Source organism: Rhinatrema bivittatum, chromosome 9, assembly GCF_901001135.1.
Source record: "Rhinatrema bivittatum chromosome 9, aRhiBiv1.1, whole genome shotgun sequence".
In the NCBI taxonomy this organism is placed as follows: domain Eukaryota; kingdom Metazoa; phylum Chordata; class Amphibia; order Gymnophiona; family Rhinatrematidae; genus Rhinatrema; species Rhinatrema bivittatum.
In genome coordinates, this window is record NC_042623.1 from 162,546,306 (window position 1) to 162,573,642 (window position 27,337).

General features: G+C 45.3%; 2 protein-coding genes across 4 annotated transcripts in view; one reads left to right on the forward strand and one right to left on the reverse strand.

Annotated features, from left to right (window-relative positions):
* Nucleotides 1–10,607, forward strand: part of IWS1 (interacts with SUPT6H, CTD assembly factor 1) — a 121,732-nt gene extending 111,125 nt beyond the window's left edge. For 2 of the 3 annotated variants that reach the window (XM_029615129.1, XM_029615127.1), the window contains 4 exons: nucleotides 1,402–1,513; nucleotides 8,112–8,168; nucleotides 8,257–8,368; nucleotides 10,211–10,607. In XM_029615129.1, coding sequence (XP_029470989.1) covers nucleotides 1,402–1,513; nucleotides 8,112–8,168; nucleotides 8,257–8,368; nucleotides 10,211–10,342 — 413 coding nt within the window. In that variant the 3' untranslated portion in view covers nucleotides 10,343–10,607. Of the gene's footprint in view, nucleotides 1–1,401; nucleotides 1,514–8,111; nucleotides 8,169–8,256; nucleotides 8,369–8,630; nucleotides 8,790–10,210 lie in introns of all 3 variants that reach the window. The other variant, XM_029615128.1, reaches the window with a different exon arrangement.
* Nucleotides 10,608–19,660: 9,053 nt separating this feature from the next.
* PROC (protein C, inactivator of coagulation factors Va and VIIIa) overlaps nucleotides 19,661–27,337 on the reverse strand; it is a 111,729-nt gene continuing 104,052 nt past the window's right edge. Inside the window, exons 15-16 of the mRNA XM_029617319.1 lie at nucleotides 24,568–24,685; nucleotides 19,661–20,960 (exon numbers count right to left, since the gene is read on the reverse strand). Of these exons, the coding sequence (XP_029473179.1) occupies nucleotides 20,383–20,960; nucleotides 24,568–24,685 (696 nt within the window). The 3' untranslated portion in view covers nucleotides 19,661–20,382. The remainder of the gene's footprint in view (nucleotides 20,961–24,567; nucleotides 24,686–27,337) is intronic.

Genomic DNA, 27,337 nt, shown 5'->3' on the forward strand with positions numbered 1-27,337 from the left:
TGTCAAACCCGCTGACAGCCGCCGCTCCTGACAAAAAGGAGGCGCTAGGGACGCGCTAGTGTCCCTAGCGCCTCCTTTTCCCCGTTTTTCCCGCGTCACCTCATTTAAATACTGAATCGCCCGCACCGGCAAAGGGCCGGTGCGCGCGCCGGGAGAGCGGGCGTTCGTCCGCTCTCCCGCGGTCTTACAGTATCGACCTGTTTATTTGATATACTGCCCTTTGCTACTGTATCAAGGCAGTTAACAATAAAAATAAAGTATGAGCAGAGAATTCATTATGAAATCTCTGCACTTTTGTCTGAAAATGGCATGAGGCAGCAAGAAATCTCATGCAATTTATTTATTTATTTTATTTAGACATTTTATATACTGTCGTTCCATTGTATAGATCACAATGGTGTACAAAGTGACATTCATACTTATAACAATTAACAGTCAAATATGGGTTGGTTCAGAGGTGATGGTTTTTTTAGTCAATTGGTAGCATCTAAAAAGTTCTGTCAGTTGAGATTGTTTAATAGATCTTTTTTCGGCTTCAGTCCCGATTTTGTGGAACAGTCTCCCGCTTGCTTGCAGTTTTCTGTGGATTTTCCCTTTGAAAATCTGGGGCTGGCAGGGTGGTGGGAACTGCAGGCATTTTTGGACCCACATAGTTTACACCTGCTTTACCACAAAAGTATTTATTTATTAAATACATTTATTAATCTCCTTACTGTTAACACCCAAAGCGATGTACAATTGTAAAACAAAATACAATATACAAAAATACAATATAACATTAAAGTAATACATAACTATACCACCATAGACCAGTAATAATTTCTTCCACTAGATCTCCTTAATTTTGTGTTATAGATCACATTACGAGCTCTTGTAACCATTTTAGCAACCCTTGACAGTTACTCATTATGGGATTAATTGAAGATTATAGACATCAACCATGTTGTCAGTTTTTTTCTGAAATTGCTTTAAATCAGTTTCTGCTTTTATATCAAGTGGGAGACTGTTCCACAAAATCGCGACAGAAGCCGAAAAAAGATCTATTAAACAATCTCAACTGACAGAACTTTTTAGATGCTACCAATTGACTAAGAAAACCATCACTTTGTATTTTCATTATTGTATTTTTGTATATTGTATTTTGTTTTACAATTGTACATCGCTTTGGGCGTTAACAGTAAGGCGATTAATACAGTTATTTAATAAATAAATACTTTTGTGGTAAAGCAGGTGTAAACTATGTGGGTACAAAAATGCCGGCAGTTCCACCACACTGCCAGTCCCAAATTTTCAAAGGGAAAATCCACAGAAAACTGCAAGCTGGCCACAGGGATTGAAAATGTGCAACTCTTCATGTCCTGAACATGCATATTGTCAGCATATCAAACTTTCTTTCCACAGATGAGTGGTCACGTCCCATATTTGGCCTGACATCAAACTATAAAGGAATGACTCGTGAGGAGAGAGAGCAGAGAGACCTTGAGCAGATGCCTCAGCGAAGGCGACTGAGCAGGTAGTGCTTTATGGAAAGCTTTCAGGCCTCGAAGTGCCATATCAGCTGAATTCCTGATACCCAAACTTCAGTCTCCTGTTTGTTACCTTATATCAGTCATTCAGTTTATTCAGTAGTAATTGCGTAGCAATAATATTGTTCCTTCATTGTTGCGGAAGCTTTTACAGAGTCTGGGAGCCAAAAATGTGCTGTCAGGCCATCTACTCCTGAGGTGATTTTGTCTTATTTTTTATTTGTTGGAGAGTAGGGGGATTGGAAGTTATTTGGGTCCTGTAGGGTTTTATTTTTGTTTTTGCTGGGGATTTATGGGTTTGCTTTTAATTTAACTGGATTTCCATATTTTAAGATTTTTTGTACATTTGATTTTTATTTTTTTTTTGTAATCCACCTTGTGCCTATTGGAATTTGCGGAATATCAAGTATAATGTTTCTTGAAATTAACCTACAAAGTGCTGCTGAAACGTACAAACTCGGATTAGTCCAGACTCCTGGGTTTTGCCTCCCCTCCAGCAGATGGAGACAGAGAAAGCTTTGACTGACTCTGCCCTATATCCTGAAGTGCCACCTGCAGTCCGTCAGTATTTCTCCGTCTCCAGCAGATGTTGGAGGTGCAAAATCCTGCAGTCTGTGGTAGTTTGCCTTAAAAAAAAAAAAAAGAAGAGTAAAAAGTAGGCAGTTTACGGTAGCTTTAGGTTTTTGTTGGTCAGGACTGGCTCTTTAAAAAAAAAAAAAAAAAAAAAAGAAAGAATGCGAATCTAACAGCTTAAGCAGACGTTTTCCCTGCCTCCCAGGGGGTTGCCAGGTTCTGAGAGGACCATCCCCCCTAGTTCTTGAGGCCGCCGGAGTTGGGGAGGTTGAGGACCCTGCATCCACTCCTGGCTAGGGTGATACCGGGGAGCCCGGCTCACTCATCCTAATTAGCGCAGGACCCGCAGAGCAGCTAAGTAAAAAAAAAAAAAAAAGTAAGAAATTTCTCCCGGCAGTTGCCGCGAAGGAAGTGTCCGTCCGGCACTATTTTTACTTCCGCATGGGGGAAGAGGGGACTTTCGCAGCCGGTGAGGCAGGTTTTCTTCTTTCCTCTTTCCCTCGCCGATGCTGCGTGATGCGGCCTGCCCCGGGATGGCCTGGGCTCTGAGTGCCTCCCAAGAGGGGGAGGGCACGTCAAATGGTGCCATGAAGGCAGCGATTCGGCTGGCCCGCACCTCAGGAAGGAGTCTGTGCCTCAGCTCTCCTTCTCCGGATACTTTCCCGCTCAGCGAGGGAACGGAAGCCATTTTAAGCACCTTTCGCGCAGCGACGCAGCTGGCGATGCAGGGAAGGACGGATCCCCCTCCCTTGTCCCTGCAGCAGGCAGCCCCCAGGGGGGCGTGCCGCGGGCAGGAGCAGCAGGCACCAGGGAGGACGGCCTCAAGGAGACCTCAGACTCCTCCTCATCATCATCCTTTTCTACAGATTTTATTAGGTTCCTGCATAAGGTCTATAAATCGCGGAAGGCACATAAGAGACGCCCAGGGGGTGGTTCCACGACGGTTCCTAGGGCCCATCTATCCAAACGTTTGAGACCCCTGGAACAGGGCTCAGGTCCGCGGGTTAAGTGTCCCCTTAGGTCCGGAGCGGCTCGCTCTCAGGAGGAAGCTACCTCTGAGGACTCCAATCCGGACGAGCAGGGTCCCCGGGACAAACCCTCTCCAGGGGAGGATCTCGGGGGCGATCCAGATCAGGAAGGCTGTCCTAATCCTCATGTGGCGGATGGAGATGATCCCAAGGTGGTCCATCTTTTTCGGAGGGATGAGCTAAGTTCTCTTATTCCGGCGATTTTAGCAGAATTGGGCATTGAATCCCCGCAAGCCCGGATGGGGGATATAGATCCTGTGATGGTGGGCCTCAGGGGTCTGACTATATCCTTTCCCTTCCACCTTTCTGTCACCGACTTACTGTTCCGTGAATGGGATACCCCGGATTTGGGACTGAAAGTCGGTAAAGCGATGGACAAACTGTACCCTTTACCAGAAGAAGCTTTGGCGGTCTTGAAGATCCCGAAGGTAGTTGACGCTGTGTCTGCGGTCACTAAAAAGACTACTATTCCGGTGACAGGAGCCATGGCCCTTAAAGATCTTCAGGACTGCAAATTGGAAGTACAGCTCAAGGGGATTTTTGAAGTGTCTGCCCTAGGAATGTGGACTGCCATGTGCAGCAGCTTTGCCCTGCGAGCGGGACTTCGATGGGTACAGTTTTTACAAAGCAATCCTTCCCTTTCTGAGGAAGAGATGGTTTAGGCGGGACACTTAGAGGCAGCAGTGGCCTACAGTGCTGGTGCTTTATACAACCTCCTGCTGACTTCGGCTCGATCCATGGTGTCGGCGGTTTCTGCCCGTAGACTCCTTTGGTTGAGAAACTGTTCGGCGGATGTATCCTCTAAGGCACAACTCGGCTCTCTGCCCTTCAAGGGTAAGCTGCTATTTGGAAAGGACTTGGAAGTTATGATACAGTCCTTAGGAGAGAACAAAGTCTATAAGCTGCTGGAGGATTGGCCCAGGGATCATAACTCCTTTTCCTCGTGCGCCCACTTTCGAGCTAATTGGAGATTCCGCTCTTCTCGGCATTTTCTGGCCCTCCTGTGAGACAATCTTCGGACAGACAGCAGTCTTGGTCATAGTCCATACGTGGACGTCATTTTGGAAGACCTGGGAACCCCCATGCAGCAGGGGGACTTAAGTCCGCCCAATGAAGCAGGGCCGGCCCATTCCCCGGTTCCAGTGGTAGGAGGCAGACTTTGTCTGTTCTACGGGGAATGGACCAGGTGGACTTCAGACCAGTGGGTCCTCAAGGTGATAAGTCAAGGTTACGCTTTAGATTTTGTTCATCGATTGTGAGATCGGTTTCCTGTCTCCCCTTGTTCCTACGAAGAGAAGCTTCAAGCAGTACGAGACACGCTGCAGCATCTTGCAAGATCTCGGGGCCATCATTCCGGTCCCTCGATCAGAGCAGCAGAGGGGTCGTTACTCCATTTACTTTATTATGCCAAAAAAGGAAGGGATGTTTCGGCCCATTCTAGACCTCAAGAGAGTCAACCACTGTCTCCAAGTCTCCAGGTTCCACATGGAGACCCTCAGATCGGTTATTGCCTCTGTACACAAGGGAGAGTTCCTTGCATCCATGGATTTGACCGAGGCATACCTTCACATCAGAATCCGCCCCGATCACCAGAGGTTCCTGAGGTTTTGCATCCTGGGACAACATTTTCAGTTTCGAGCTCTACCATTCGGACTAGCCACGGCTCCCAGGACCTTTACCAAGGTTATGGTTGTGGTGGCGGCGCAACTCCGGAAGGAAGGTCTTTTAGTCGATCCGTATCTGGACGATTGGCTAATTCGGGCGAAGACGGAGTCTCTTTGCTGTTCGACGGTTCACAGAGTCCGCTCTCTCTTCCAGTCCCTAGGTTGAGTGATTAACTTCGACAAGAGCCACCTGGCTCCCTCCCAGTCGCTGGACTTCCTAGGAGCCTTGTTCGACACTCGTCAGGAGAGGGTATTTCTTCCCGAACACCGCCTTCTCAAGTTGCAAGGACAGGTTCAAGGCTTGTTGGCCAATCATACTCCAAGAGTATGGGATTATTTGAGGGTCCTCGGCTCAATGACTTTCACTCTGGAAATGGTTCCTTGGGCCTTTGCTCATATGAGACCACTACAGTCCGCATTTCTTTCCCACTGGAACCCGGTTTCCAAACAATATCACCTTCCCTTTCCCCTTACAGATGCGGCTCGGTCCAGTCTGGATTGGTGGCTACTGGTGGACAATTTGTGACGTGGAGTACCTCTAGAAGTTCCCAATTGGACGGAGGTCACCACGGATGCCAGTCTCTCCGGCTGGGGAGCAGTTTGTCAGGGGACATCATTCCAAGGCCAATGTTCCAGGGCAGAGGCCCAGTGGTCGATCAATTGTCTGGAGACCAGGGCTGTGCGGTTGGCATTGCTGGCTCCCCAGCCCCTCCTGCAGGGAAAGTCTGAGTTCTGTCCGACAACATGACCATGGTAGCATATATCAATCATCAGGGAGAATCCAAAAGCCAGCCGGTGGCGCTCGAGGCACAGCAACTGCTAATCTGGGCAGATCAACATCTAATCAGCATAGCAGCCTCTCACATCGCCGGGGTCAACAGTATTCAAGCCGTCTTTTCTCAGTCGTCATCGCCTTGACCCCGGAGAGTGGGAGTTATGTGAAGAGGCCTTTCAGCGGATATGCAACAGGAGGTCCAGACCGGCGGTGGACCTTATGGCAACGTTTCGAAATTCCAAGGCCCCTCGATTTTTCACTCTGAGGCGAGAACGGGGAGCAGAAGGGGTGGATGCCCTAGTAATTCCTGGGCTGAAGGACGTTCTTCTCTACGTGTTTCTGCCCTGGCCTCTGATCGGCAGAGTACTGAGACAGATAGAGACTCACTGGATGGAGGCCATTTTAGTGGTGCCGGAGTGGCCACGACACCCGTGGTTTGCGGATTTGGTCAGTCTGATGGTGGACAGCCCCTTATGGTTTCGGGATCTGCTAATCCTTCTCGGTCAGGGTCCCGTTTGTTTGGAAGAGGTAGAGTGCTTTTGTCTAGTTGCATGGCTTTTGAGAAGCACCGTCTAAAGAACAAGGGTTATTCAGATGCGGTAGTGGCTATACTTCTGCGTTCGTGAAAGACTTCTACCTCCCTGGCCTGTGTTCAGGGTGTGGGGTGTTTTTGAGTCTTGGCACGTGGAGCACCAGTTAGATCCTATGCGGGCTTCAGTGTCCAATATTTTGTCCTTTTTGTAAGCCAGCTTGGCTAAAGGATTGTCCTGCAGTTCCTTTCAGGTGCAGGTAGCAGCCCTTGGTTGTTTTCATGGTAAGTTGAACGGCGTGTCTTTAGCGGCGCATCCGACTGTAGCGTGATTTCTCCAGGGAGCAAAGCATTTGCATCTTCCCTTCAGGAACCCTTGTCCTTCTTGGAGTCTGAACTTGGTGCTCAAAGCCTTATGTGCTGCGCCCTTTGAGCCTTTCAAGAGGGCGACTTTGAAGGATCTTACATTGAAGGTAGTGTTTCTCGTGGCTATTTCTTCTGCGCACAGAGTATCGGAGCTTCAGGCCTTATCCTGCAGGGAACCCTTTCTAAGGATTACCAACACAGGAGTTTCCTTGAGGACTGTGCCTTCTTTTCTGCCAAAGGTGATTTCCTCTTTTCATTTGAATCAGTCGGTGGAGCTTCCAGCTTTTCCAGGTTTGGACCATTCTGTTCTCTCTTCTAGGGAGCTCAGGAAGTTAGATGTGTGCTGCGTTATGTTGTGTTACCTGGAGGTAACCAGCAGTTTCCGGATGTCGGATCATCTGTTTGTGCTCTGGAGTGGTCCCAGAAGAGGGCATAAAGTATCTAGAGCCACTATTGCTTGATGGTTGAAAGAGGCCGTTGAGTCAGCGTATCTTCTCACTTGTTGGTCACCTCCAGTCGGCTTCAGGGCTCATTCTACTCGTTCGCAAGCAACATTGTGGGTGGAGTGTCAAGTTTCCCCACAGGAGATTTGTAGGGCAGCGGCTTGGAAGTCATTACATACGTTTGCCCGGCATTACCGATTGGATGTCCAGGCTCGGCTGGCTTTGGAGAAGGAGTTTTCCGAGCGGGACTCTCAGGGATCCCCACCCCGAGTAAAACAGTGCTGGGTACATCCCAGGAGTCTGGACTGATCTGGGTATGTACAGGGAAAGGAAAATTTGGTTCTTACCTGCTAATTTTCGTTCCTGTAATACCAAGGATCAGTCCAGAGTCCCGCCCATTTCTGGTAGAGGTTACAGAGAGTCCGCTTGTTCACTGGTTTTCGTGCAATCTGTAGATAAGTATATACAGTTTTCCAATTTTTGGCAAGTTCTCAGATGTTCTCATGGGTTTTGCTTCCACTTGCGGTTCGTGAGTTGGATGGGTTCATTCCTAACCCGAGCGACGTGTAGTCCTGATTAAGTTTTGTTAGGTAGTTTAGTTTTTTTTGTGGAATTCTGCTTTGATATCGATTAATACTGACGGACTGCAGGTGGCACCTCATGATATAGGGCAGAGTCAGTCAAAGCTTTCTCTGTCTCCATCTGCTGGAGGGGAGGCAAAACCCAGGAGTCTGGACTGATCCGTGGTACTACAGGAACGAAAATTAGCAGGTAAGAACCAATTTTCCTTTCACAGCCACTGGGAGGAGGGAGACTTAGCCAGTGCACAATGGTGACACCTATAATATTATCATAACTCAGGGTACGCATGTACTTTATTCTGGAGGACCTGCTTTTACAACCGAATGTTTAAAAATGGTGAAAAGTTGTGAACAAAGGTTTGTAGTGCAAAATTGCTGGACCATCAAAAGCCCTGTAAAACAATTGCAGTCCTGTCTGAGTGCAAGGTATTTTATAAATCCATTTTATTTTGTGGCTTGCAGTTTACCAAGCAAATCAATAGTGGAGTATGCTAATGACAGTCAGCGGGGCTCCCCAATGACTGCAGGTACTTTAGCCTTTAGAGTGTGTCTTTTGGAGGAGCATCAGGATCTCCCTGTATGTTTACAAGATTTAACTCTCTCACTCTCTCTCTCTCTGTCTGCAGTTCTGGTGGACAGACACCTCGCAGGGACCTGGAGAAAGTGCTGACTGGAGAGGAAAAGTAAGTGCTGGTCTTTGTAAAGACTCAGTAGTAAACATTGCAAGCTTTGTGACCACCTGTAAAACCTACACGTATTCTCCTCCTTCAGAGCGCTGCGACCTGGTGACCCAGGGTTCTGTGCTCGTGCCAGAGTGCCAATGCCATCAAATAAGGACTATGTGGTTAGACCAAAATGGAATGTTGACATGGAATCATCCCGGGTAAGCAATGGATTGGAGGGAAAGAGATTTAATATTGTATGTCATATTCTTCTAATTTCTGATGGTTATGAGAGGTGAAGAGATCATAGTATTTTATGGCCCCTCTCTATCACCTCTGGATCAAAGTTTTCATGCTCTTTATTTTTTTTCTCTCATACTGATAGCAGGCTACCATCATGAGACAAGATGTACTGGTTAGTTATTACCTTTCTGTGCTTTTTATTTTCCTCTCATTTCCTTTCATTCACTGAAATGTCTCTAGCTTGGAGCTGTTAGGAAAGGTATAAGTCGTTTGGAAAAACACAAGAGACGATTTGCTGAACAGAAAAGACTTAGCAAAACACTTCGAGCCATCAAATTCAGCATTGAAGGCAACAGGATGCCCTTGTGACCTCTGCACTGGGTAGCTCAAGTTTGAGAGGTATCTCTCAGGGGCTTGTGTGACTACTGCATGTGCTTAAACTACGCTCTCGTGTAGTAGAACAAGGTGTGTTTCTGCTAACTGGAGCCTTGAAACTTCTGCTCTTGATTGCATCGTGACCTGTTGCAGAACGGACTCTAAATTCTGCATGATCGTGTCTGGTTTAACAAGAGAATGCTAAATCCATAATCTCTGCCCCCAGATAGCAAGCACCCTGGTAGGGCTTAGGAAATGCACTGTCACAAGCCCTTGCCAAAGACACCATAAGGCTGAGCAAATACATCCTTTAAGCACAGATATTTCCTGGGTAAGGGAACACAGAAAGAGAAGGAAGCTTTGATTTTTCCAGGGCAGCCACAAATCGGCAAAATTATTTTACTGCATCATTTCATCCCACCCATTCCTTCACCCCACATGCATAGTACACTACTCTTCAGCCTGCCCCCTTGTCGCACATGCCCCACTATCACCACCACTATTGTCATACATACTGCTGTCATGCATAGGACTATGCCCTCCAACTCTGCTGTCCCTTACTTTCCTACTGTTCTGTGTCCCTATTCTTTTATCGTGGTCTATTAAAATGTAAACATTTATAGTAAAGGACGGGTGCATCTATTTGTATTTTTGGCAATATTCAGGACAACAACAGAGGCCATCTGGCCAGTGAAAGCATCAGTTGGGAATGGTTTGTATCCATTCCAACATGCCTTTATCTAAACCAGGAGTGGCCAATGCGGGTTCTGAAAAGCCACAAACAGGTCTGTTTTTCATGATATCCACAATGAATATACATGAGTTATATTTGCATACAATAGAGGCAGTGCACTCAGGTGCATATCCTGAAAACCCGGGCTGTTTGTGGCTTGCGAGGACAGAAGTTGGCCACTACTGATTGATACAATGATTTGCATGCACTGACTCGCAGGAAAAAGCTTGTGCTTTTTTTCCTCCCTACTTCTTGTTAAACACCTTGGTTTGTTGAAAGGATTTCAGTTCACTGAGCATAATTGTCTTCACACATCATTTGAACAGTTGAGTGTGCTTAACTGGAAGAAGGCAAGAAGCATTGCAGAACCAAATAAAACTTCCAGTGTTAGCGCGAGGAAGGAAACTGGAGCAAATTCCTGGATCCGCCCCCATTTCTTAGAATAACAGTTACCACCATTATTTTACCTGTGCTCTATGCTGTGTAGAGGTTATTTCAATTATTCCCACACCTGTCCTCAGGGCCCCACAGCCAGTGGGGTTGTTAGGATATTCACTGTGAATATGTTTGAGATATATTTGCATACATTGGATATCCAGTATGCAAATGTATCGCATACATTTTCCTTATGGATATTCTGCAAACCTGCATTACTGGCATTGTTGCTTTTCACTAACATTGGGTTTGTTTAATTTTTGTTTTTTTGCTACAGTTCCAAGGGAGCGCCAAGAAAGGAGTGAGTAGACTGGACAAACAGATGCGCAAATTCACTGACATCCGAAAAAAGAACAAATCTTCTCATGCTGTGAAAATAAGCATCGAAGGCAACAAAATGCCATTGTGACTGATCAGAGAAAATATCTCCTCATTCCCATACCTACACTCTGGACTCTCTTTGGAGCCTGCTCCATTTTTTAACCTGAATTTTTTTTGTTACCTGTACATTGGTTCATCATTTTCTGGTATCTCCTATTGTCTTGAGGACTGTGAAATCTGGGGAGTTTGTTCCCAGGCTGTATTTAAAAGTTGTGCTGTTGTGTACTTTGTACAGATGAATTGCTCATTGTTTGCAGACTTTAGACAATAAAAGCTTGTTCTGTTTTTCTTTTGTTTGGCTTGGCTGTCCTTTGATTTTGCAGGATGCTGGGATTTAAGAGCTCATCCAGGGTGCTTGTGGGACATGTCTTGCCATTGGTATGGGAATCCACTTTTGTTAGTGCCAAATCAGCTAAGTCTGCTGCAACACTTCCCTTTCTTTCATACAGACACAGGTATTAAGGGAAGCTGTTACTCCCTTTAAATTGTGAACTTGGCCTCCATTTCATTTCATTTATTTTGTCTAGACATTTCCGTGTAAAAGCCTCTTCTTGTTTTCTTATTTGACTTCAGTATTTTTGATAGGGTCCTGAATACACTCAGCAAAAGTTACTTCTTTTCATGAACTTTCACTGCATTTCTGTAGTTTTATTTGTGCTTTTGGTTATCAGATGACTGCTGTAGACCTGGATTGGCAAATGCTGAAAATTATCTAATGCAAGCAAACCGTCAAGAAAAGGAAGGCTAGGTGAGAGAGACAAGTTTTATTTATTGAATAGATTGTGCTGTAAACCAGGGCATTATACAACAAATGTATAAAAGAGTACAATATGTCCCTGCCATGAAGAACTTACAAATGTATGTGCACACCAGAAACAACCCAACAGTATGTAATGACTTGCCCAGGGTCACAGAAAGTGGCAGAAGCAAAACTTGAACGCTGATCTTCTGGTTTCCAGGCTCATTGCACTCACCATTTGGCTAGTCCTTCTCACTATATACCAGGGGTCGGGAACCCATGGCTCGCGAGCCAGATATGGCTCTTTTGAGGGCTGCATCTGGCTCGCAGACAAGTGTCGCCACACTTTCCAGTCCCCCGCTGACCCAGCTGCTCCCCGGTCCTCCTCCGCCCGGGCGGAACGCGGCAGGACAGCTGGAGTCAGCGGCACCGGCGTGCTCTCTTCTTAGGGTCCAGCGGCTCCTGAGGGCTGCAGCACCCGCAGCTGCCACAGATTCTTCCTCGACTGCCTCTGATACAGAAGGGGCCCAGGGAGCAGATTCCCAGGAGTCAGGGCCTGGGGTCGGTCTGCTGGATCCGGATCTGTCCCTCTTGCAGGGGACATCCCTCGAGGGTAATGATCCTAAAGGTGGTCCATTTATTCCATAAGGAGGAGCAAAGCCCACTTATTCCAGCGGTGTTGGAAGAGTTGGGCATTGACGTCCCGCCTCAAGATTCCAATCTGGGGCTGGTAGACCCGGTCATGGTTGGCTTCCAGGGTTCCACAAAGTCCTTCCCATTCTATACTTCAGTCAGTGAGTGCTCTTCTGTTCCGGGAGTGGGATACTCTGGACACCGGTTTAAGGTCAGGGCGATGGACAGATTGTGACCGCTGCCTGAGGAGGCATTCGACCTGCTCAAGGTTCCCAAGTTGGATGCTGCAGTTTCTGCGGTCACCAAGAAGACCACCATTGCGGTCACCGGAGCAGCGGCTTTAAAGAATCTTCAGGATAGAAAACTAGAAGTACACCTCAAGAAGATCATTGAGGTTTCCATGCTCGACGCTCAGGCCACCATGTGTGGCAGTTTCATGCTGTGAGCCGGTCTTCGCTGCGTTCAGCAGCTGCAAGGTGACAAGTCTTTTTCTGAGGCTGAGGCTCTCCAGGCGGAACTCTGGAGGCCATCGTGTCGTACATGCTGATGCCTTATATGACCTTTTCAGGATCTCTTCTCGGACTAGGATGTCGGCAGTGTCGGCCCAATGCCTCCTCTAGTTGAGAAATTGGTCGGCTGATGTTTCCTCCAAGGCGCAGTTGGGATCTTTGCCTTTTAAGGGAAAGTTACTCTTCATCAAGGATCTTGAGAAAATGATCGTCTCTGGGAGAGAACAAGGTCCATAAGTTGCCTGAGGACAGGCTGAAAGGCAAGAGTTTCCCATTTTCTCATTCCTGCTTCAAGGGTAATCGAAGATTCCAAGGGCCCAGACTCTCAAGTCCAGCTCCGAGACAAGTCTCTGCTTGACAACCGTCTTGGTATTAGTCCTTTCAAGGTCGTCGATCCAGCAGGGATGGATCCTCCCAGAGAGGCAGTGGCACCAAGTCCTCTCATTGAGGGACGAGGCTGGTCCACTCTTCGGTTCTGCAGATAAGAGGACACCTAACTCTCTTTTACGAGGAGTGTTACAAGATCACGTCGGACCAGTTGGTCTTAAGTGTGATAAGGCACAGTTACGCTTTACAGTTTGCTCGGCCACTCAGAGACCGATTTCTCGTGTCTCCCTGCTCGTATTGACGTAAGGAACTCGTGGTGAGGTTCACCATCAGTCGGGAGCCATTGTCCCTGTCCCTCCAGACGAGCCAGGATCCGGACACTACTCCATTTACTTCGTTCCAAAGAAGAAAGGCACATTCTGCCCAATCCTGGACTTAAAGAAGGTGAACATGACACTGAATGTTCCATGGTTCTGGATGGAGACGCTGTGCTCCGTGATTGTGGCAGTCCACAAAGGAGAGTTTCTGGCTTCTCTGGATTTTACCGAGGCTTACCTGCACATCGGAATCTGATTGGATCACCAACAATATCTGAGGTTCATGATTCTGGGCGATCGCTTTCAGTTCTGCGCTCTCCCCTTTGGTCTAATTATTGCACCCAGGACTCTCACCAAGGTAATGGTTCTTGTCACTACGGCTCTCTGAAGGGAGGGTGTTCTAGTCTTAAGTGGCAGTGGCAGTAAACGTTCTCTGGCTCTATCTGCTGGAGGGGAAGCAAAACCTGGACTGATCTGTGGTACTACAGGAATGAAATTAGCAGGTAAGAACCAATTTTCCTTTCCTTACCTGTAACAGGTGTTCTCCTAGGACAGCAGGATGTTAATCCTCAGGAATCCTGCCCACTTTCCAATGAAGTTGGGTTCTCCTTCTGTTTTGTTTTATTTTTTCGCTCGTATTTTTATCTATGTTACAAGACTGAAGGGGAGCCTTGCGAGGATGTGCGGAGAGCAGCAGGCTGAGCATGCTCAGTGTGCTGATCAAAGCTAGAAACTTTGATGTCACCCACTTGTGAGGACTAACATCCTGCTGTCCTAGGAGAACACCTGTTACAGGTAAGCAACTGCGCTTTACTGAAAAGCTAAAAATTATTTGAAAGCAGGACAAATTAAGATTATTACAAAGCTTGGTGGTAAGACATGGGGGGGGGGGGGGGGTTGGATGTTAAGTATGAGATAATACACAGGAGAAAAATTGGTGGAAAAGCCATTTTTCCACTGATTTTGTTTGTTATACATTGAAATTCCCAGGAAAAATAAAACCTGAAAACGAAGGTCCCTAACCATTCCTCAAGCTTCGCTAGATTCCTTCTCATGTTTTCCATACCTTCCTGGCCACCTACCTTGTTGCAGATTTTGTTGGTATCGGCAAAAATACAAACCTTTCCCTGTACGTACCCGGATCAATCCAGACTCCTCCTGGGTTTTGCCTCCCTTCCCGCAATTTGAGACAGAGAAAGTTTTGTAGACACAGCCTCTTAACCCTCCGGTGTGCTACCTGAATCTCCTCAGTATTTCTCCGTCTCCAACAGATGGAGGTGGTGCAAAACCTGCAATTCTGTACCTAGACCATGGGAGATTTGCTACAAACTGCTCAGAACTGGTGCAATATTTTTTTTTAAGCAGAATATGGCTACCAAGCTTCAGAGAAAGGAAAAAGAGAAACAGAAACAGCCGGAAGCTAAAATGGCGCCGAAATCTTCAGAGGCCGGAGATCAATCTGGAGATGTGTCCTTAGAAGAAAAGATATCCCAGGCGGCAATTGTAGCGTTAGAAGCTCGCTTACAACAAATCTCGGAACAGATCGCTGAAGTCCATTCCTCTCTGCTTGAAATTGATAATAGAGTGGAACGAGTGGAAGGGCGAACGACTTTGCTGGAAGATGACGTCGGGGTGCTGGAATGCCAAGTGATAGCTCTGGAAACAACCAGTAATGCCCAAGAGGACAAAATTGACGATATGGAGAACCGAGCTAGGAGGCACATTCTTTGCTTCGTAGGTTTTCCAGAAAGTATCGCTGAGGCGGATCTCCTCGGTAGTTTGGAGTCCTGGCTGGGGAAGCAAGTACCGGAATTACAGGCCCAGTCTATGGGTCTGGTGGAACGTGCGCACCAACTGGGACTGTGGCCGCGAGAGGGAATCACCTCTAGACCGTGGGTCGTCATCGCCCGATTACTTAATTATGCCAACAAGGTGGCTATCCTGCAACATTATCACAGGGACCGAGATTTCACCTATTAAAATAAGAAAATTCTTATCTTCCAAGATTTTTCCTTGTGGGTATCTGGACTACGTACAGCTTTTAACCCAGTATGCTCCGAGTTAGTCACGAAGAAAGTCCGCTTCTCGCTGACTTACCCCGCTAAGTTGAAAATATGATTTCAAGGCTTGCCAAAGACTTTTGAGGACGTCTCATCAGCCCAGGAATTTGTGGCTACCATCCCAACACTGACGGCAGAGCAGACCGGATGAGGAAACCGCCATATATGACTGAAGGTGGGATCGTGTAGTCAGAGCGGGATATTTTTCACCTCTGTTGAAGGAGAGGCATGATCTGATGGTGTTTCTGTTTTTTTGGGACTTTTTTCCACTATTGATTATTTTGCCGCACCTCAATGTCGCCTGGGGGAGAAAAGACTGTTGACCCTTCTGTATTTTCTTTTAATGTAACACTGAAGGACTTCGGGTCATAACAGCTCATTTTTGTTTTGTTTTGGATTATGTGCAAAGGCTTAGAGAAGCTCGTTTTTGTTTTATTTTATTTACCATTTTGCACTTTCCTTTAGGACTGAGAGATGACTGAACACATTGGTCGTACATGACTCCTAGCTTCATGAGGGGGGCATTTAATAGCAGTAAGGGGTGTATTAGTGTGCGTGTACCTATTCTTTTTTTGGAGGTTGAGGGGGGAATAGCTATACAAGGAGGGCGATGTCAGACAATAGATTTAAATGTTCCAGCAATGCTGTCTGTCAGTATGTGTTGTATGATGGTCTTGGTTGTACAAGGGTGGATAGAGAATGACAGTTTTATTACTCCAGAGCACCATGCGCTACAAGGGAATGTAAAGGAACCGGTCTGGCATTGTATCATACACTACTTATTACCATGGCTTGGAATATAGTAACGTGTAACGTTTCAGGCCTTGGTACACCCATAAAGCATGAACAAATATTGTCTAGATTGCATAATCTAAATGCTAAATTGATTTTTATGCAAGAGACACACCACTCAGAATGAAGCAGCTAAACTAAGAAAGAAAGGGTTTGGGCAGGTATTCTCTGCAGCGGGGTCCACAAAAGGTTGTGGAGTAGCAGTTCTCATTCATAAGATGTTAGATTTTAAACAGAGTCAACAGATAGTTGATCCGAAAGGTCGCTTCATTGAAGCTTATGGGGATCAACTTGATTTTGGTCTCGTTGTATTCACCAAACACATATGACCACTCTTTCTTCGTTGATCTGGTGACTAATATCTCCCTAGCAGAACAATGTCCGATAATTTTGGGGGGTGATTTGAACTGCACTGTGGATCCAGCCTTTGATTAGATGCCCCTCTAGGAGTGGGCATCCTATGGGTGACAGGAAAGGCCCTCCATTTCTCTGTAAACAACTACATTTGGTAGATCTTTGGAGATATTTGAATCCTGGGAAGCGAGAATATACCCATTTGGCTCGGGCTCACGCTTCATGGTCGAGGATAGATTTGTTGATTTCAGGAAAGTCTGCTTCCCTTTTTTGTGAAAGTCTCTATAGAAGACCTGATTATTTCCAATCATTGCCTCATAATGGCTAATATGGAGATTACCTGTACTGTGGGGGGGAAGACAGTGGCGGATGCCTGCCCATCTGCATTCTGACCCCTTAATATGGAGCCTAACATTGTGTAACTATAGCATGGGTTATTTTTCCCTATATGCATTACCTTGCACTTATCCACATTAAATTTCATCTGCCATTTTGATGCCCAATTTTCTAGTCTCACAAGGTCTTCCTGCAATTTATCACTATCTGCTTGTGATTTAACTACTCTGAACAATTTTGTATCATCTGCAAATTTGATTATCTCATTCGTCGTATTTCCTTCCAGATCATTTATAAATATATTGAAAAGTAAGGGTCCCAATACAGATCCCTGAGGCACTCCACTGCCCACTCCCTTCCACTGAGAAAATTGTCCATTTAATCCTACTCTCTGTTTCCTGTCTTTTAGCCAGTTTGCAATCCACAAAAGGACATCGCCACCTATCCCATGACTTTTTACTTTTCCTGGAAGCCTCTCATAAGGAACTTTGTCAAACGCCTTCTGAAAATCCAAGTATACTATATCTACCGGTTCACCTTTATCCACATGTTTATTAATTCCTTCAAAAAAGTGAAGCAGATTTGTGAGGCAAGACTTTCCTTGGGTAAAGCCATGCTGACTTTGTTCCATTAAACCATGTCTTTCTATATGTTCTGTGATTTTGATGTTTAGAACACTTTCCACTATTTTTCCTCGCACTGACGGCAAGCTAACCGGTCTGTAGTTTCCCGGATCGCCCCTGGGCCCTTTTTAAATATTGGGGTTACATTTGCTATCCTCTAGTCTTCAGGTACAATGGATGATTTTAATGATAGGTTATAAATTTTTACTAATAGGTCTGAAATTTCATTTTTTAGTTCCTTCAGAACTCTGGGGTGTATACCATCCAGTCCAGGTGATTTACTACTCTTCAGTTTGTCAATCAGGTCTACCACATCTTCTAGGTTCACCATGATTTGATTCAGTCCCTCTGAATCATTACCCATGAAAACCTTCTCTAGTTCGGGTACTTCCCCAACATTCTCTTCAGTAAACACCGAAGCAAAGAAATCATTTAATCTTTCTGCGATGGCCTTATCTTCTCTAAGTGCCCCTTTAACCCCTCGATCATCTAACGGTCCAACTGACTCCCTCACAGGCTTTCTGCTTCGGATATATTTTAAAACGTTTTTATGTGAGTTTTTGCTTCTACGGCCAACTTCTTTTCAAATTCTCTCTTAGCCTGTCTTATCAATGTCTTGTCAATATTTATTCATTATCCCATTTTCTTCTGTTGGATCCTTCTTCCAATTTTTGGATAAAGATCTTTTGGCTAAAATAGCTTCTTTCACCTCCCCTTTTAACCATGCCGGTAATCATTTTGCCTTCTTTCCACCTTTCTTAATGTGTGGAATACATCTGGACTGTGCTTCTAGAATGGTATTTTTTAACAATGACCACGCCTCTTGTATACTTTTTACTTTTGTAGCTGCTCCTTTCAGTTTTTTCCTAACAATGTTTCTCATTTTATCAAAGTTTCCCTTTTGAAAGTTTAGCACGAGAGCCGTGGATTTGCATACTGTTCCTCTTCCAGTCATTAATTCAAATTTGATCATATTATGATCACTATTGCCAAGCGGCCCCACCACCATTACCTCTCTCACCAAGTCCTGTGCTCCACTGAGAATTAGATCTAAAATTGCTCCCTCTCTCGTCGGTTCCTGAACCAATTGCTCCATAAAGCTATCATTTATTCCATCCAGGAACGTTATCTCTCTAGCGTGACCCGATGATACATTTACCCAGTCTATATTGGGGTAATTAAAGTCTCCCATTATTACCATACTACCAATTTGGTTAGCTTCCCTAATTTCTCTTAGCATTTCACTGTCCGTCTCACCATCTTGACCAGGTGGATGGTAGTATACCCCTATCACTATAGTCTTCCCTGACACATAAGGGATTTCTACCCATAAAGATTCAATTTTGTATTTAGTCTCATGCAAGATGTTTATCCTGTTGGACTCTATGCCATCCCGGACATAAAGCGCCACACCGCCTCCCAGGTGCTCCTCTCTGTCATTGCGATATAATTTGTACCCCGGTATAGCACTGTCCCTGTATCTGTACTCTTGTATCTTCAGTTTAATTATCAAAACCGTGGGGTTGGGGGAAGGACCTACGGGCCCTTGCCCTGGATCTTTTAAGTGCCTACCAATGCTCCTGCTGTCCTACAGCGCAACAGAGCAGAGCTTTGGATATCAGATACCAAGGGGTGCCTGATATCCTTTAGAGATCCTGCCAGTAAGGAGCAAGGGGATCCTAAAAGAGCGTGGCTTGTGAATGCAAAATGAAGGAAACAGATTCATCCCCAAGTAAATGTATTTTGTTAGGTTGTTACTGCTGAAGAAGTTGATTAGAGAGTAAAATATGTTGGAACACTGTTTGAGAGTGAAGAGTACTTTGAGTTCAGGTGAAAACCCCAAGGACCCAGAAGTTCAGTGCCAGGACTAAGGGTAGGAAGGAGGTGAGCAGAGCAATTATTCTGGGCATCAGGTCCCAGGGGTCATCATCAGAGGGCTGCTTTTACCTATGGGCATAGCAGGGATCCCCCTGCATGAGCACACAGGGCTCTGCCCTGATGACTGTACTAGCCAGGGCCCAGAATCTCATGCAGCAGAGAACGGCCCCCTGCCTCCTGTTTCAGGTATTCCTCTTTCAGGAAACATGCAGGGAATAATAGAGGAGGAGGAGGAGGAGGAGGAGGTGAGCCTGGAGCAGAGACAGCACAAAGAAGAGCCAATCTGCTCTCCAAGCCGGTCCCTCCCATCCTTTCAGTGAGAGATAGGAGGGGAAGGGTTAAGCCTGGAACAAATACTGAAGAGCACTCTGCTTCCTAATCCAGCCTGTCCTCTCCTCTTGTTCCCCCTGCCGCCCATATACACACTTACACACGCATTCCTCTCTGCAGGGCACAGGAGCAGAGGAAGTGAAGATGCAGTGGACAGCACAAAAAAGAGAAATTCTTTTTTTTCTACATTTCTATTTATAATTGTGTGAACTTATTCTGTATTTGGATAATGTCTGTGTTCTATATGTGTAACCAAGCTAAGGTATTTGCTAGTGTGTAGGTCCTACGTAGGGATCTATAACATTCCAGGTTGATCCAGTGTGGTGCAGGTCGATGGAAGGACTAGAGGCATGGGGGCGGGAGAAGAACAGGTGAAGGAGTTCTGGGCGGGGTTGGCAGTCCTATACGGGGCAAGATAAAAGTAAATAATAAAAAACCAGCAAAACAGTTGAAAGTAGGAATGAAAGTTTTATTGTGAACATCACATCACTGCGGGCATGCCATGCAGTTTATTCAACCAAGTCCTTTTACCACAGAGAGAGAATTTCATATTCCCATCAGCAGGAACTTTAGGGCAATGAGATCAAACTGAGGCCAAGGAGCTTCTCGACTTACTGCATTGCCACAGAGAAATCTGAAAACAGCCAAGGAGTTCAGGGTACATCACAGTTATTAGTGCGAGCCTGGAGCAACCTCCTCAGCATGTTCATGATCTATAGGCAATTAATTATAATCGTAACTCAGCACCTTAGCTGAACTGCATAGACAGCAACTATGGGTAGGGCCTCTTCCATCAAGCACTTAAATTCCCTTGCCGCACACCTTAGGATGCAGCACGCAAATATCAGAAGAAGAGGACTGAGACAGGTGTTTGGGCCTCTTTTCTGCAGGTATAGGCTGGTGTTTGTGACTGGAGTCTCCTTTTACCATTCCATGGTTCTTTTTTTTTTTTGGGCGGGGGGGTGGGGGGAGCATGAGAGGAAGGGTTAGAAAAGAATTGAGAAGGCATTCTTCAACAATAATTACCAAATCTTGAAGGATTTATAGCTGATATCAGTATATTAGGAACTGTAATGCCATACCTCCTGACACAAGTATTGGTGGATGGAGATAGCACAGTCCAGGTGAGTGGGCAGCTTTCTGGCACCTCCGACTTCAAGGAGATGCACTTTAATTTAGGTTGGGCAATGCCTCATGTGCCCCAGTTCTTTCTTCAATGGTCGTCTGTATCCATGGGATATAGTTAGAGACCCGTGCATAGACGCCATACTTTCCTTCTTCACCACAGCCTTCACCCCAGCTAACAACCCCAATCAAGTACCAAGTGTTGCGGTAGGATACAGCGAATGGCCCACCACTGTCCCCCTTGCAGGCGTCTCGGGACTCGGTTTTGTAGCCAGCACAGAACATGTTGTCAGTGAGGATCCTCTGGGTGGATTTCCTGCAGGTCTCCTGACTCACCGTGGGTAGCTTCACTTTCAGAAGGAAGCGACTGGAGGGACCATCGTAGCGGATGTCTCCCCATCCGCTCACCATCCCAACCTCTCCTTCCTGCGTCAGGAGGCGCCCTAGATTGGAGTTGGGAAGGCAGATGGGGATGGCGTATTGAGTGAAGGTCACATCATTCTTCAGGTAGAGCAGGGCAATGTCATTGTCAAAGGTGTCAGAGTCATAGTGAGGGTGCTTCAGAAGCTGTGACACCTCAATCTTCTGCTCATCCTGATCCCTCCGCATTTTGTCAAAGTCTCCTGCAGATAGCGGGAGCAGAAATGAATAAACAGATAGAGAGGAGTTGTGTTCATTATTTATTTATTTTAAAGTGTTTATATACCGCTTTTACAAATATAATTTAATCAAAACGGTTTACACTATAAAACATACATAATAAACATGAAATTAAATGAACTAAGCTAAAAAATAAAAAATTAAGAATATCAAAATAGAAGAATAAAAATAACAATCATCACAGAAAACAAAACACCATAACTAAGTAAAAAACTAGTCATACATCAAGTGCCTAAAATACTGCAATAATGTAATTTGATTGGGTGGGCGAAGGAGGGAAAGGGAAGGGGGGAGGGAAAAGCTAGAAGGAGTGGAGTGTATGTAACGAGTTATAAATGTTTCATATCTTGGTTTTTGAAAGCAAGTTGAAATAAATGAGTTTTTAAAGATTTTTTAAATTGTTGTGTATTAGGAATGTGATACTGAGACATTTCTTGTGATCATTTTAGCACTTCCCCCCCCCCCCCCCCCTATTGACTAATGATGTGATTTCAATTCAGTAGCAGTGATCCTTGAAATATATGAAAGTAAAAAAAGATGACGTGTGGTCTACTGATTACACTAGGTGTCGAGTGGCTGGGATGAAGTCCTGACCTGAACGTGGACTGTGTGAAACTAAGTCACTTATCTCCAAGCCTACAGAAAACTGTAGGGATTTATCTGGCTTAGTTTCTTACAGAAATTGGCATTGGTTTAAATTTAAGGTTACTATTACTCTGTTCCCTAATTGCCTTTTAAACTACAGGCACAGCCCCAGTTTCCTGCAGTGGTCAGGGATAAATTCTACAGCACGAGATTTGGTTTAAAAGTTTATGAAATTCTGAGGCATTTTACAATATGAAAAACTTTTTTACAGTATAAAAATAATTGTATTCCAAACTTGTGTGTCTGGATATTTTATTTTGTTCTTTTTTGTTTTCTTTCATTCCTTTCTTTCTCCCCTTTCTTCTATCTTCTCCTCTCATTGCAGCCTTTTTTTTTCCTCCTAAAGATGCCTTTTCTCTTGCTTGCCTCCATCTCTCTTCTTATGAGACTCCCTTCTTCCCTTTGTCCTTTTTTTTTTTATTCCTCCTGCAGTTTTTCTTACTTTCAGTCTCTAATCCCCCTTTCCCAGTTCCACCCCTGCCTTTCTTCTCGTGCAGCTTCACTGCCCTAAATTTCATGCACCCCTCCCTCTAACTCTGCCTCTCTCCTTCATTTCAGCAACCTCTCAATCCCTCCCACCCTCACTCTGACAAACTCCCACCCCCATTTCCTCCTTTTCAGTTGCCTCTCCCCAGTTTTCTCTGCTCACTTCTCTGTGCCCCCCCCCCCCCCCCCCCATCCCTGGTCTTCTTTCTTCTCAGGCACTCCCTCCTCTCCCCTAATTCTCTTTCTTCCCCCCCCCCACAACCCACACCAGTAAGCTGAGTGAAGGAGACGGGCACCTTATGCAGTGTCAGACGCTTCAGACACTAAACTAAACTCCCCTATCAGTGATCCGCACAGTTCAAAACGATGTGTGTGGCTTTAGGGGAGGGGAGTGGAGGCAAACACAGCATGAAGCACCACTCCCCACCTCCTGCCAGCTGCCGAGAGGGAGGGTCACTGGCCAAGAGTGGCATAGGAGTGGGGAGAGAGAGAGAGGGGTCCGTGCGTGCACACACCCACCCCATTGCCCTCCTAGCCCGGCTCCCTCTTCCTGTAACAGGCCCAGCTTGTTGCTCTTCCACAGTAGGATGAGGAGAAGGAACAGATTTTTCTGTCCTTGTGGCAGAATCGCAGGAAACCAGGGGCTATGGCTACAGGAAGGATAAGTGTCCTGAAACCTGAAGTTTTCACTGGGAAAAAGGAAATAAAAGCTCAGATAAAAGCGAGAAAGCTGTGGTGAAGTCTGAAAAGTAGTGAACTTACCATTTTATTACTTTTGCCTTCTTGCAGCAGCCCTGCTCATCTTCCCTGCGCCTCAGGGCACCCATTACAATTTCTGAGATTGCAAACGTCTAGAACTAATAACTCTCTCTCCTTGTGCTGGCTGAAACTGGCCATTTTTCTGTGACAGTAAAAATGTGTGGTTGCCTCAATATATTTTAACTGGAGCTCAGGGCTTGTCCTTTATTTCCCTATAAAGTTTCCCCTCCTCATACCTCTCTAACAGGATACTAAAGGAGTCTATGCAATAACCTTTAATGTGCATGGTGGGGCCCACGTGTGCACACTAACACTAGCATGCTGTGCATTGGGCATGTTGGAGTGGCCCTAGGAGGTGTATGAAAAGGCTTGCAAAAATTATGAGCCTGCACATGCAAATCAAGGATCACCATATGCAAATAAAGGGTTCGCGCTCTCACTCAACAGGATGGTAACTCTCCATGCAATTTAATGAGATGTCACTAAGCAACCGCAAGTTAACACCTGCTATGACCTGGTGTTAAGTGTCTGCCGTGCAAAGTCTCAAAATCCCACGCGTAGTGACCAGGTTACTTAGCAGGGAAGATTTCCTCCTGAGGCAACATTCGGCCCCCGCCAGAGCATCCCACCCCTCCCTCCCTCCTGCTGCAGGAAGCAGCCCCATGTGAGGCATCATAAGCCCCTCTCTTCCCCGTGGCAGAAGAGGACATTTTCCCTTCTCCAACCACAGCCCAGGAATTCTGCCAATGTCCAGCACCCCCTTCCCTGAAAGGGGGAGGGGAGGGGATAACAACGGTGTTGCCAAGTGGCTTCAGGTCATAATTACAGACCTTAGTTTTCAGGTTTTATTTTATTTTTCCTGGGAATTTCTCAGTGTTTATCATAAACAAAATCAGTGAAAATAAATGAGACTTCTTTCTCCTACTCATTTTCTTCAGTTTTTGTTTGTTTATAATAAACATTGAGAAATCCCTAGGAAAAATAAAATAGAAACGGAAAACAGAGGTTCCTAGTCATAATGAACAGGCTAATCTAGTCCTTATTTCACCCTATTGCGTGCATGGTCTTTTGGATCTGATTTTCTTAAGGAAATTATTGGGGGGAAAAATCGGAATTACAAGTCCATGCATGCAACAGGGTAAAAGCAGGATTGGAATAATCTGGTCATTATGGAATGGAGCTATTTGGCAACCCTAGCCACAATTATGTCCAGTCCTGACTGCTGAAAAAAAACAACAAACTACTTTGTTTTTAAACTCTTAAAACAGTGGTCAGAAAACAAAATACATTGAAGTCAGATGAGGCATTAAGAGGAATGGACCATTTAAATGCTACCTTTCCTTTAATAAGTTGTTCTACTTACAGTAGCTTTGTAGGAGTGTTGAGGACATTCATTTTGAGTTGGGGAGCCGTGAACCTTGGCTCATTGCTTTTTAGTTAGGGGGTTGATAACTGAGGGGCAGAGTCTGTGTCCCTGCTGCTGTATACAAAATGGATACCCCCAGTAAATACATTGGACTGGCACCTCAGGGATGATAACCCAGATAAAGCCATTAGATTGGACAAAGTGATTGTGCTAATTTACTTGTTGAAATGCTCCTTTAAAGCCAGAAAAAAAAACAAACGGAAAAGCATAGATAAATTAAAGACTCGGCTGTGGCATTGTGAGGATTCACTCACCAATAGTAACATGATGTGGCTCTACAATTTCGAAGCAATGGGAGGCAGAAAGCACCCAGCGACTGCTGATCAGGCTCCCCCCACAGAAACTCTGGTCTTTGCGATTACGAATCAAAACCTAGAGCAAAATCAGGCAAGCCAAGGTCACACGCAGCTCGTGGGTGTTAAAGCAACAGTGCTATCTACATTCCTCAAAATATCCTTTTGCAGCTACTTCCTCTTAGGGTGTGAATCCTAGGACTCTTCTGGTTAATTTTATAACCTTTTTATTTATTTATTCATTCAATTTCTATACTGCAATCATGGCCCAACATAGGGTCACACAATTTATGACTGTTAAGCCATCATATAAAATACATGATAACAATAAAACATAATGAACAAGAAAAATTAAAAGAATTACTCAGGGGAAGGAGAGATTTATTTATTTATTTATTGGCTTTTAATATACCGACCTTCGTGGGAACATCATGTCGGTTTACAATGTAACAGATAGGAGGAAAATTACATAAAACCTGGGGAGGGAGAGGGAGCAGATGGAAAAGGAGAGGCGAGGAAAGGATGGAAACATAGGCAGGAAAGGAAGAGAACTAGTGACTGAAAGGGAGCCACCGAAGGGTAACAAAGAAACGTGGAAACTGTGCTTTCCAGGGAAAGGCACTGGGCTCCAATTTCATACAAATGGGAAAGGTCTGGGGATGCACTTTTAAGGTAGTTAACAACTCTTGGTTTCACAATACCTTCCTTATTTTTCAGCTGATCCTGCTGTCTGTCTATTGGCTCAATCCCTTTGTGAAGGAGTGTACAGAAGGCAGGCTCAGAATATTTTAAGGGACCGGCTCCAGGTATCTATCCCAGTCAGCCTTAAAATATACACCAGCAGGGAATCCTGGTCCCAGGGCATTTCCCTTAGGAGGGGGTAACTAGTCAGACCCAGGAGGGAAGACAGAGATCCCAGGGAGACATAGGAAGCAGGGACTATGCCAAAATTGTGCCTGTGCAACTGCTATCACTTCTGTTTCGTTACTGATGAGGTAAGCAGCCTTTTCTCTGTTTATTTTGTGTAAATAATAATAAAAGTTTGCCTGAAGAAACCACTGGAGTCCAAATGCCTCTGTTCTCTGGCACATTTCGAAGCCGAGGGCCGCTCCCACGGCTTTGCATATGGTGGCAGCAGTGGGATTCTCCTGTTCTAAGCGGCTGCCCAGATAGGGACCCACACCAGCAGCAGAGAATAAAATCAATTTTTTCTGGGTGGGGCCTCACTGCAGTAGCAGCAGCCTAGGTGTTTCATAAAGCGGACTGAAAGAACTAGTGCTGCCCATGTAGTTAGGGCATTGAGTAAGTGAGAGCTAGAAAGGCCAGGGTTTTGGGGGTTTTTTCCCTTTCTCCCAGAAGAAAGGAAAGATTTTGGTTTGTGTGAGCACCTGAACAGAGAAGAGCCTCGAAGAAAGCCTGTGTATGTGTGTGTGGTCACAGCCCAGTAAACCAAAATGGAACAAATACTGCAGGCCCTTGTGGAGGGACAGCATAAGCTACAGACTGTGGTGAAGAGCCAGCACGCCTAGCAGCAGGTGCTGCAAGAGCAATTTAATCAGCATCAACTGTCACTGACTCAGAACAAGCAATGCAAGCTGCTTTGTCCCCGCCACTACCCGTATCTCCAGTAATACTTAAAAAGGTGAACGCATGAAAGAAGGTATAACCCGTTATGTTTTTAAGTGGTCAAGCAATCAATCACAAAATTCGAAAGCCTACAAAGAGGTTTAATTATCACATAAATATAGTATACATCAAAGAGTATAGTCCCCCCGACACGACCATGTCTCGCCAGAGGGGTTGCTTCGGGAGGGACCCAAAACCATTATCTTAGAAAAAATGTGAACCAATGTACGGCTCACTGCCGAAACATGGTAGACATTGTATTTATTTATTTATTTAACAGTTTTATATACCGAAGTTCTAGCAACAAAGTTACTAATCAATTCGGTTTACATTGTAACAATAAAATTGACAGAATGTAGAATAATGTCTTACAGAGAACAGGGAAAATTTAACTTGGAAAAATAAAATAACTTAATGAGAACAATAAATAACTTCAACGGAGCAAGGAGAGTACAATTTAAATAACAAAATAATTTAGGAGAATATATGTTCGGAATTGAATGAGTCGGGCCTGAGGTCGAATATTGAAAAGTTCAGAATAGTTATTGGGATTAGGAGAATGCTTGATTAAACAACCAAGTCTTGAGTCTCTTTTTAAAGGTGGGAGTCGATTGTTCCAATCTCAGGTCAGGAGGGAGAGAGTTCCAGAGTTTAGGTCCAGCGGTGGAAAGAGCTCTTTTACTAAGAGAAGTTGTGAGCGGATGGGCCTTAAGCGTGCCTCTCTGGGCTAGCCTCGTTGGACGGGAAGAGGTGTGAAGTTGTAAAGGGATGGTGAGTTCAATCATTCTCATTCCTGACATTGTATGTCGGGAATGCAAGGCGACCGTATAGGAACTGTATGGAAAGATGGACCGCCAGGGATTGGTGGACCGCCAGAGGTTGGCCAGCTCAGTGAAGTACAGACAAACAGATAACTTACTCGTTCATATAAATTAGTTCCACAAACATAACTCAGGAAGAGAACCAGTGAACCGCGGGGAAAGCCTTAAACAATTAGAAAGAGACGCCGTAACGAGCGTGTCCTGGTTCATGTTTTTACTAAGACAGTGGTTTTGGGTCCCTCCCAACACAGCTCTGCTGGCAAAACACAGCCGGACATACATGC